The 12669-nt window shown below is 37.1% G+C and overlaps 1 protein-coding gene across 1 annotated transcript; it reads left to right on the top strand.

The window, feature by feature from the left end:
* The first annotated feature begins 4499 nt into the window (after positions 1 to 4499).
* Positions 4500 to 5291, top strand: LOC101303283 (probable pectinesterase/pectinesterase inhibitor 36-like). Its single transcript, XM_004308415.1, has 2 exons — positions 4500 to 4809; positions 4951 to 5291. The coding sequence occupies exons 1-2, from the start codon at positions 4500 to 4502 to the stop codon at positions 5289 to 5291; spliced, it is 651 nt and encodes a 216-aa protein (XP_004308463.1).
* Positions 5292 to 12669: the final 7378 nt, after the last annotated feature.

The following is a 12669-nucleotide window of genomic DNA, read 5'->3' as shown; positions in this document are numbered from 1 at the left end:
TCGAATGGTGTTTCATGGCCTAACTTGGGGTCTTTATATAGAAGTGAGAAACTATGGAGGTTGGCAGAGTTGTTGATGTAAGCGTGTACTAGCTGAGCTCTTGATAGGGCTTACAGCAATCTAAGTAGTACTTTTCGTCATTTAGATATATACATAATTCAATATTACATCATTACATGTTGATTTGTTTATCATTTTGGAATATATGAATGCATGCATGACTGATATTACGATATTATAAATGAAAATGTAATAATTGGTAGGTAATGGATAATCTTGAAACAATGACACTATAAAATTAAGGATCGGTGACCGAATCTCGCATTCTTACATTTTAGAATCAATTGATTTTACGTTGAATGTTTTAACTTTGTCGTGATTTTCTTCGTATAAAACCTCAAAGCCGTTTGTAATGAATAAACAAACCTCATATGTCAAGTCTTTTCAGAGAGTTAAACAAACGGTAATAGGTGAAGAGTATTCATCACAAAGCTAAGACTCCAGTTTTTACTTGTTAGCTTCGGCTTTTGGTCGACCCCATTTCAGCTATAAATAATGTGTTAGACTTTCTCTTATTAGGAAACAGGGTATACGCGTTTATTGGTTTACATTAATCAAATATTTATGCATGGCTAATTAAATCTAAACTATGAATTCAAAGGGAAAAGGAACCTGTCTATTCTTATTTGGCAGCTTGTTTCTGCGACTTTTGATTAATTGAGAATCGTCCAGGATGTCATTCCAGTTGTTTTGGATTAATTAGATATAGGCCATGCCAGCAACTTGATTATTTTGCTCACGACGTCGTTGATTGCATGAGTTCATAATCTGTGGGACGTCGCATAAAGATATATTCTCTGGAAAAAACCAAGTAATTAGAAATACCTTTAAAGGCTAGCGAAAGTAATTAGAAAGACCTTTAAAGTAATTAGTAATTGACACGGAGTTAATTCATCTGTCTCTGTTAAGCTCTATAGACCACGGACAAGGTGGCCGTGCCTAATTCTTATGTCCACAGACTAGTCGATTTGCTAGTAGTGTTTGCTAGCTCATTCATATGAAAACAATACGTCTCTCTACTAATCCTAATATGATAGTCGTTGATTTGAAAAGATAATAATTATTGATTCTTTTTTACATTTTTATTCTGAAACTTTAAACTGTTGATTCTTATTACGTACGTGGGGATGTCAATTATTATAGGCCAAGTCTTAACAAAAAGGCTCGAGAGTACGTGTTGCCATTGGATTCATCAACTAGCTAGCTATACAAGTGCATGCATGCATGACCAAGTAGCTAATTAGTTCTTTTTCTTCGATGAGAATTAGCTAATTAGGTGGTTTTAATTAACTTTTTTGGGGTCAATTATAGGTGGTTCTAGCTATATCCTTGACCGCTGTAAATTAAGTTCTTTGAGGATGAAAATTAAGAATGTCAGCGTTGATGGTTTGGCAAGTCAGATACCACTTGAGCATTTTCCTTAGCATTGGTTAATTAGATTCCAAATACAATTAATAAGATTATATATAGGCTGCAAATTAAAACTAATATTTCAATCATATTCTGACCATTTCAATCTTGAATTAGTGATAATTAACCCTAGCAAACAATTAAGCTGCATGTATATATATACTGTTATACCCTAGAAAACAAGATTATGGTTCTTCATGTAGGAGCCTCCCGCGATTTTTTCTTCTCCTTCGGTCCTACATAGCTGCCATACTTTATAATCTAGGGTACTTGTACACGCAACTCGCTAAGTCTCTTATGTTATGCCTTGCACATCTAGTTTTGGGTGTTTAATGTGCACACATATATGTTTTATACATATTTCGTTACATATATATATATATATATATATATATATATATGGACCAGGTCCTTAATTAGGCTCGTCTTGGTAGAATTAGTATGGTCATTTGATAATATAAAGTAGGCAATTTCAAGCCTCTTGCATGATACATGAGGTTTTGCATGCCATCCAAGCTAGAAGTAAAATATGAATTCGAAATAGTCAAGTTATTCTGATGATTGGAGAAAATTAAGAAAGAGAAAGAAGGACTAGCTTGATGGATAAACTTGATTTCTCAAATGGCAATTAAATATTTTGCAAAAGAAAATGGCAATTATTTATCAAAAATGATTGGAAATGTACCATGAGTAGTAGTCCAGGACTAAGCCAATGGGAATACCATAATGTTTTAGTCATGACCTTAGTTGGCAATAGCTAGGAACAACTATACTGTTCATGTTGAAAATCAAGGCTTAACCAATTAATTAAACACCATCGACGTACAATATATAATGATCGAATTTGAAGACGACATTCAATAATTTCATTTCTAAAGGATTTATATATGATTCTATCGCAGCTAGCTACAATGCTATATCCTATATATATTCGTGTCTATCCGGTTAGTCTTGGTCATCATCATCATAACTATTTGCTGGTAGCTGTTGTCGCATTGATATGAACATATTCCATCTGAATCTGTTCTTCAATTATTTTAGCGAGTCCTCGAATGCTAAACTTAGATCCCCTACTTCCACCTAAAACAATTCTATTAACCATTTTTCAAATTGATTGTATTTGATTTTGATCACTAGCCTAGGATTGTTGTCGTCAATTTGTTTAATATATGTATCTTTTGGGTTGGAAGAATGAAGAAGATTACGTAAACCCTTAGCTAGTTTTGCTTTCATTTCCGGGAATCCAAAAGTGAAGTTTTGAACCGGAGAAGTCTGATCTAATTTTCTGCGTTCGACTAAGAAAAAGCGAGAAGTTCGACATCATCATTTTCAAATTATTACACCAGATATGCGACCAGCATTGCTGTCATATATAATAAATCTGGTTGTTATTTTAAGGTTTGACTTAATTGGAGCTCTAACTAAAAGAAATCAAAGCTTTCGAGCAGAGACTGAGACTGCAGATGATGATCATTCAAACACGACTGTGGCAATTATCGCTTGGTTGAGAACCCAAAACAATATTAGACGAACAAGCTAGGTAGATCACCAACATATCAAATTTGTTGACTTTCGACTTCTAAAACTATCAAAGTCAGAAATGTTTCATACAAACAGTGTCTTAGACTTAGAGTTGCTTGTATTCTTGTCATCAAGTTTATCTTCATTCAAATATGTAAATAGATCATAAACCTAATTAGTTTTTTTTGTGTGTAGACTTTAAACATAAATGATCTAGTAAGTCTTGATCCATCCCAGCTTTTTCTTTTGATAATAGTCTTCATGCAGTACTTGTGATATATATGTCATTCTAGAACTCAAGGACTCTTAGTGTCATATGAAAACCGTTCGATTTATTCTTTGCGTGACAGGTGATTTTGTTACACATATATGAGTTTCATGCTGCTTCATGTATTTTTTATTTTAATATATAATTTTCCACCTGTTTTTTTTTCTCTATTTTTCTATAAACATTTGCTACATGTTCCCATTTATCAGAAATGCAAGAATAATAAATGATCTCAAAATTAGATGAAACTTTACATGAATGATCTATACACTAAACGGTGGAGATATGAAAATGTGACCTAAAAGTGAACGAAATGAGAAGCACCACACTTTAATTTTAAAGCGGTGTGTATATATAGACACACACATACATGCATGAGAGATAATGAGCGATACTGTTCTTGATCATCACCGATCGCGATAAGTTCATCACAATGATTAAAATTTGTTTGTATTAATTATATCGATCCATGGAGTCAGCAGAAGGCAGCACTATATAAACGTACGAGACTCCTAACTAAACTCGATCGATCGGCAGTAAATTACAAAATTAACATGCATTAATAGAAGAGTATACGTATGTGCATGCATGTTTAGAACACTGGCACGTACGTACTACTCTTACTTGCCAAATCAATATCACTACCCGCTGGAATGGTTTTCCTGACACGTTTGTTTTAGGTCCCTTGCTTCTATCTCTAACAAGAGCCATACATACTTCATAACAAGATCATATTTACTGTATCTCTGCGAACAGATGCAAAAAGCTAAAAAGAAAATCAGGAAACAATATATACATGGATAATTGAATTTGGAAGTGGCTCATCATTTCCAGATAAGTCTATACCTTTACATAAATATTGCCACTCACCAACTAAGAACTGTTTCCATTACTCACTCATCAAACTCAAAGCAGTAGAGTAGTACTACTGCCTCCATCTCAGCACCAATCTCACTTGGCATGGCTAGCTAGCTTATACAACACCAGTAGCTACATACACGTGTTTTCTTCCCCCCAACTCTCTCTACCAGTAGCTAAATACACATGCTCTCCTGGCTCATGCGTTCCACCACTCTTCCCCGGCTAGCTAGCATTAAAAATGTCCACCTCTGTTACCACCTTCCTCCTCCTCCTGCTATCCATGACCTTGGCTTCTTCCACATCCTGCTTCTAAGATCCGAAACCGGTTCAACTGGCCCTAGATTGCGTTCTTCAAGCCACCAATGTGGTCCGTACCTCTATGGACCGGCTACATGTGTTGGCAAGCTCTGAATCGGATCCTCCTGGCTGTGACGTGGCTCTGATGGACTGTGAAAGACTATATGATGAAAGTGTGCCGAGGCTGACTGAGTTGATATCCGGCGAGGGTAATTATACCGGAGAAGATGCCTGGACATGGCTCAGCGGTGTGCTTGCTAACCACAGGAGTTGTTGGGCTGGCTTGGAAGAGAAGGGTGTTGTTAAGAATACTAGTGCTGCTCAACAGTATAGGGCGGTGGCACAAAACTTGACCGTGGTGCTTGGTGAAGCTCTTGCTCTGTATGGGAAGAGTACTACGAGTCTATGACTACTGACGAGGCAACAAGTAAGTAGTACGTTGAATATTACATTACGAATATTTTGTGTTACATTATCATGACTTTAATTTTTGCATTAGTAGTTTTTGCAATTTATGGTTTAATATAATGTAGAAGTGCTGCATAGACAAAACTCCAATGCAAAGCCAAATGGAGGGCTTCTAGCATCGTGGAATCCGGCAAGATCCAGGGCTGACTTTGTGGTGGCAAAAGATGGTTCAGGCACTCACACAACAATTAACCATGCCGTGGCTGCACTTGCAAGAATGGGCGACAAACGACCTCCAAGAGCCATAATCTATGTGAAATCCGGCGTCTACAATGAGAAGGTAGAAATCGGTGGACACATGAAGAATGTGATGCTTGTTGGGGATGGCATGGACAGAACTGTAATCATCGGTAGCCGCAGTGTCGTCGACGGTGACACCACCTTGACCTCAGCCACATTTGGTTAGTTTGATCCCAAATTAGATTTATATCTGTCATTAGCTAGTACAACTCTCTTTTAGTTACAAAAAATGGTGGTCGGGTGGGACTACCACTTCGAGGCCGGGAGCAACATGGGTATATATGGCCTCTCCCCATGAGGTGTTTTTCACTTGTGGAGGTAGGGCTGGGCGAAAATCGAATATAACCGGGTTCAACCGAAAAAACCGCCCGAAAAAGCGGGCCGATTAACCGAACCGGAAAAACTGTTGGAAAAATGACTCAAACCGGTTTAAACCGGTTTGGATCCGGTTCAACCCCCTAAACCGCCTGATTAAACCGACCCGAATATTAATATTTAATTATTATTTTTTATATATGTGTCAACTCATTAATGGTGCATACAACTCATTACCGTGGATCCAGTTTGTAATGAGTTTATGATTGTGATAAGCTTGAACTCCTTGAAGTATGACTATGAAACTCAGTATTTCTCTATGAGTGTTTGAAACTGTTTTAAGTTGCAAGGTTTTTGTGAAATACAAAATGTTACTGTTTTACTGAATGGTTCAAATTCGGCCCAAATCCGAAACCGATTCGGCCCGATCCGAATTTCGGTTAGGCCGAATTTTCGGATGGAGTGAAAAAAATCGGGATCCGGATGGAGATTATAAGAATCCGAATAATTCGGATTGGATCCGGTTTGGGCCTTAAACCGACCCGATCCGAATATGCCCAGCCCTATGAGGAGGATCAAACCAGTGACCTCCTATTACCAGGAGTGCCACTGTAACATTCGCCCAACAAGCAGACCCAGCATATTTTCTACTGGACCAAACCCCATGGGTAGTACAACTCTCTTTTATCTGCATGCACTAGCGAATTTTTAAGAATTAGTACAATAATATAAACTAGAATGTGCATCAATATATAGTACAATGACGCTGAAACAGTCACTTTGAACCGATAGCGAGTTGCGCGATGATTTCATTCTTTGTGCTAATAATGGATTATTAGAATTATAGCGAGTTGTGCTTTTCGAGTTTAGGTTATCAGGATTTAGAGTTCATTAGTAGTTTGATTAAGACAAGAATCGATAGCGTATGTTGCTGTAAGTTTGAACATAGGAATATTGTAATCATGGACATGTGCTTATGAATAAAGAAGAACATACTATTTAATCCAGCTTGAACCTCATTTTCCAAGAATAACAATCACAAGTTAACAACTCAAATTCTTGTTTGTTTCACTTTTCTTCTGATCACTTCCGTTCTTCTTCCCCTGTGATCTTCCTGTTTCCTGTATGACCGATAAACCATGGCTCTGGAGCTTTTCTCTCTTCATTTCTCTCTGTTTTGTTTGACAGACTTGCCTCTCGTCAAGTAGTTGACTTCATCTCCAAACAGAGAGTCAGCTATGGATTGCTTAGGAAGTTAAAGATGAAGTTGCTTTCTGTGAATGCAGTGCTCGATGAAGCTGCTTTCTGTGAATTTGTTGACTTTGACTTCTAAAACTATCAAAATCAGAAATGTTTCATACAAACAGTGTCTTAGACTTAGATCGAGTTGCTTATATTCTTGTCATCAAGGTTATCTTCATTCACATATGTAGATAGATCATAAACCTAATTAGACTTTAAACATAAAATATCTAATAAGTCTTGATCCATCCTACCTTTTTCTTTTGATATTAATTATAGTCTTCATGCACTTGTGATATGTCATTCTAGAACTCAAGGACTCTTAATGTCATATAAAAGCCGTTCGATTTGTTCTTTGCGTGACATGTGATTTTGTCACACATATATGGGCAGTTTCATTCTGCTTCATGCATTTTTTTTATATTTTGATATATAATTTTCCAACTGTTTTTTTTCCTCTATTTTTCTATAAACATTTGCTGCATGTAGAGGTGGTGCGCGCTTTATATCCCATTTATCAAGCTGCATGATAAATCATGTTCACTTTTCATGCTGTTTGTGCATCTGTTGTATATTTAAACTCGAAGAATTGAACTTCGAATACTTGTTTGTTTATCATGTGGATTTTATATTGTTGATTCCACTTTATAAAAGTGTTAGTTTCGATCACCAGATATATACACGTGTGTCTGTGTATATATCTACAAATAGTGAATACTACTAATAGTGAATCCTAGTAGTATACACGATAGCTGTTCTAGTTGTAAGTAATCAGGTAGGGATTATGGATTGACACAAAAATGGTGGAATGCAAAAGGGGGGGGGGGTTTCGGGAATCATCAAAGTAATTAGAAAGATATGAAAGCGTAAATATGAAACACTCAAATAATTGCATACAAACATAAACACATCTATTGCACTCACAAGCACACAAATATATGCAAATATAGGGAAACAATATATTAATGAATAGAACTGAATGTGTACCTGATGAAACTGATGAAGCCATCTCAAAATACCAATCTTCTGCACGTCTCTTTTGTTAGCTATTTTTCTATGGGGCAAGAACTGAATAACTGATTACAAAAAGAGTACATGGACCTAGTATTTATAGTGAAAGCATCCTAATACAAAGCCCTCCCATAAAAGGTCTTTATATCTCAATAATGGCTGCAATCACTTATATCTGTTTCAGTTGTCTTCTTTAGAACTTCCCACTATTATATTCACATAATGAATACATTTAACATGGAATACAAAATGCCTAATATCTCTAATTACTAACTCTGTTGTAACATTAGTTGTTGTACTAAATATAAACTTGTAATTGTTCAAATTCAACTTACAATCTCCCACTTGAACATTTACAGGTTTATACAACAAGAATAATGTAGCTTCAGACATAGTAATTAATTAATCCAAAGTGTGCACCTGAGATAAAAGCATTCAAGTTTCTAATCATATCTCTGTCAATCCATAATCATGATGAAGAACTGCAGAAAAGGTTGCACTTGAAAGCACAGCTACTTTACAATTACAAAACATCACAACCATGAGCTACATGAGACATAAGATATCACTTAATATATACAATGCAGGTTTAACAACCTTCCAAAAACACCTGTATATGGTCCTCTTAATGGTTCCATATGCCTGAACCTCAACACATAGCTGCGCCTGCAACTATTCTGAATGTGTTATCCAGATCAAGTCTGGAATGAAAATAAAATGATTCAAAAACAACTCATAGACTGAAATGTATACTACTATGAAACAATTATTTATAAGAATCAAATAAATAATTTAAATCAAGTACTTGAATAATAAAAGATAAACAATTTCAATCCAGTAAAAGATGAATTTTATTGTAAATCAGTTCGTAAAATTCATAGCTCAATGAGATCTCAAAATATAACCAAAAAGAAAAATTCTGAAACTTAAATGAAACAAAATTTCCAGCTTTAATGAATGAACACTAACTCCCACTGAACCTAGCAATCAAACTCCCACTAAACTCGGTCATCTAGATTAGGCAAAATGCCTAAGTTCTCAGTATGCTTTTGAAAAGCTGTAATGGTTAATGGCTTAGTGAAAGGATCTGCTAATTGGTTCAAGGTATTAACTTTAGCAAGAATCAACTCACTACGCTTTACTCTCTCTCGGACACTATAATACTTCAAGTCAATGTGCTTGGAGTTGGTAGACCTCTTGTTTTTCTTTGCAAAATAAACTGTTGCAGAGTTGTCACAATGAATCTTCAAAGGCCTTGAAATGATGCTATCAACCATCTTGGTTGGTGTGAGAAAATTTTTCAGCCATAATCCTTGACATGTAGCCTCATAAACAGCAATCAACTCTGTCATCATAGTAGAGGTTGCAATCTGGGTTTGTTTTACACTCTTCCAAGCTATAGCACCCCCGACTAACATAAAAACATAGCCTGATGTCGATTTTGATGAAAATGGAAACTTTCCAGCAAAATCAGCATTAGAATAACCTTCTACTTCAAGATTCTTGACTCTTTTATACACCAAACTATAACCCTTGATTTTCTGAAGATATCTCAGCACTTTCTTTCCAGCAATCCAGTGCTCATGTCCTGGATTCGATTGAAATCTCTCCAACATATCCACTGCATAAGCTAAATCCGGCCTAGTGCACACTTGTGCATACATTAAGCTTCCCACCAACCTGGAATAAGGTTTGTTCTTCATGTGTTGCTTCTCTAACTCATTCTTGGGACACTGATTTTTGTTCAACCTGTCACCCTTAGACATAGGTGCTGATCCAGGTGAACAATTGTGCATTTCAAACCTCTTCAACACTTTTGAAATGTAGGCCTGTTGAGACAAACCTAGAAGATGTCTAGATCTATCCCTGTTGATCTCAATCCCCAAAACATATGAAGCATCTCCCAGATCCTTCATGTCAAAATTTTCAGAAAGAAAACTCTTTGTCTGCTGCAATAACCCTTTATCAGTGCTTGCCAGCAGAATATCATCAACGTATAACACCAGAAAAATACAATTTCTGCCATTGACTTTCATGTATACACATTCATCAACAAGATTTTCAACAAAGCCAAAAGAGGTAACTACCGCATCAAACTTTAAGTACCACTGGCGGGATGCCTGTTTCAATCCATAAATGGATTTATTCAATCTACACACCAAATGTTCCTTTCCAGCCTCTATGAAACATTCCGGTTGTTTCATATAAATCTCCTCCTCCAAATCTCCATTGAGGAATGTCGTCTTAACATCCATTTGATGTAATTCCATATCATAATGAGCTACTAGAGCCATTATGATTTGGAAAGCATCTTTGGTAGACACTGGTGAAAATGTTTCATTATAATCTATTCCTTCTTGCTGAGTGAACCCCTTTGCCACTAGTCTAGCTTTAAATCTCTCCACTGATCCATCAGCACACCTTTTGGTTTTGAAAACCCACTTACAACCAATCGATTTATGACTCCCAGTAGGCTCCACCAACTCCCATACATTGTTATCATACATGGACTTAAGCTCTGCTTCCATTGCTTCTGTCCATTTCAAGCTTTGATCACTTTCAACAGCTTGACTAAAAGTTACAAGATCATCTTCTTCTCCCCAATCAAATTCAGCTTCTTGCAAGTACACAATGTACTCCTGTGTGTTAATGGCAGGCTTTCTAACTCTCCCAGACCTTCTAAGTTGCTGTGGAGGCGCTCCGGCATCAACTTGCACATCTTGCAAGTTTTGGGGCTCAGGTTCTTGCTCTACTTCTTCCAGATCATCTTCTGAATTTTCAGAGTCAGCGTTTTGATTTGCTGCAACAACTTCAAGCTGAGGTTGTCCAACATTTCCAGCTGCAGCCTCAAAATTTATGGGAACAACCATGCTTTGAGGCTCATCTTCAGTTAACTCTTGGAAATCGAGCTCAAGGTCCTCATATGTGTGAGTATAATTGATCTCATCAAGGAAAACAGCCTTGTTGGTCTCAATTATTCTCGTGGAATGGGTAGGGCAGTAGAATCTATAGCCTCTGGAATTTTCTGGATACCCGATAAAATGGGCTGAGATTGTCTTTGGATCTAATTTCCCTTCTTTAGGATTGTATGGACGAGCTTCCGCCTTGCAGCCCCAAACATGCACATGATTCACACTTGGTTTTCTGTTTTTCCATAACTCAAAAGAAGTTTTAGCCACATCTTTGCTCGGAGTCCTATTTGTAATGTAATTTGCTGTTTTAAGAGCCTCCCCCCATAGGAATCTTGGCAAACCTGAGGTGCACATCATACTCCTCACCATGTTGAGAAGAGTTCTATTTTTCCTCTCCGACACCCCATTTGATTCAGGTGAACCTAGAGTTGTATACTGAGCTTGAATCCCATGCTCTTTCAGGTACAAAGCAAAATGACTCTTATGCTGCCCGGTTTTAGTATACCTACCATAAGACTCCCCTCCTCTATCCGACCTCACTGCCTTAACTTGTTTTCCCAACTCTTTTTCAGCTTTAGCTTTAAAAATTTTAAATTTTTCCAAGCTCTGAGATTTTTCTGAGATGAGAAACAAGGTACAATACCAGGTGTAATCATCTATGAAGGTAATAAAATACTTATTACCACATATAGTCTGGTGTGCAAAAGGTCCACAAATATATGTGTGGATAAGTTGCAAAGGTTCAGTGCTTCTATTGGAATCCTATTGGAATCCTTGTTTCTAGACTTGGTCATTTTTCCCTTAACACATTCAATGCAAGTATCAAAATCAGAAAAGTCTAGTTCTGGCAGCAAGTTTTCTTTCACCATTCTCTGCAACATTTCTTTAGATATGTGTGCAAGTCTTCGATGCCAAAGATAAGCTGAATTCTCACTGTGTTTTCTCTTTCTACTTATATCTTTCTGTGCATTCTCAATCAACAACACTTCCTTAGGATAAGAACATTCAAGAGACTAATAATCATTCAACAAACAAGCTGAGCCAATATAACGGGAATCAAGGGAGATTTTTATTCCATAAGAGTCGATGAAAAAGGTACATCCTTGTTTCACTAACTCAGAAACCGAAATTAAATTCCTTTTCATAGAAGGAATATAGTAAACATTATTCAAATCAAGATAAGTGTCAGACCCTATCACTAAACGGACTGTGCCTATAGCCTTCACACTCACTCCTATGCCATTCCCAATTGCCACTTGCACCTCATTTCTCCTTGGAGCTCTCTTGCTTAGAAAGCCCTGTAATGAATTCGTAATATGAATCGGTGAGCCGGTATCAAGCCACCAAGATTTAGAAGATAAATCAACTAAATTAACCTCAATAGAGAAAACACTTAGCTGTGACTTACCCTTCTTTGCCATCCAATCCTTGAATCCCTGGTAATTCTTCTTCATATGTCATTCCTTTTTACAAAAAAAACATTTGAAGACTCCCGGTTTCTTACCCTTGGTAATCACAGCTTTCTTGGGGCCAAGTTTGAAAGGCTTAGTCCCACTGGTACCTTCTCCAGAACCAGTTGCACTGGAGGCAGTAGTTTTTCCTTCAACAACTTTGCCTTTTCCCTTCCATTTTGACTTTGAAACTAGATTCACAACAAGCTGCCCATCCCTCTTGATCCTATCGTCCTCTTGCACACATATCGCTATTAACTCATTCAAATCCCACTTATCCTTCTGAGTAAAATAGGTGGTCTTACGCTGACCAAAAGAAGCAGGCAGGGTTCTTAGGGACTGATGCACTACAAACTCAGAGGGTAGAGGGATCTTCAGATCTCCAAGCCTAGTGGTGATGTCAATGATCCTCATGATATGCTCACGGACACTCTTAGAGGAATCATATTTGACTCCCATCAACTGATCCAGCAAAAGAGAAATTTCTGCCTTCTCATTCTCACGGAACTTCAAGGCAATAGCAGTCATAAACTCAGTGGTTGTATCCTTGTCAGCAATACTTCCCCTAACCACATCAGTCATGGTTTGCTTAAGAATGAGCTTAGTCATCCTG

Source organism: Fragaria vesca, linkage group LG7, assembly GCF_000184155.1.
Source record: "Fragaria vesca subsp. vesca linkage group LG7, FraVesHawaii_1.0, whole genome shotgun sequence".
Lineage (NCBI taxonomy): Eukaryota > Viridiplantae > Streptophyta > Magnoliopsida > Rosales > Rosaceae > Fragaria > Fragaria vesca.
This window is presented reverse-complemented; position numbering and strand designations above follow the sequence as displayed.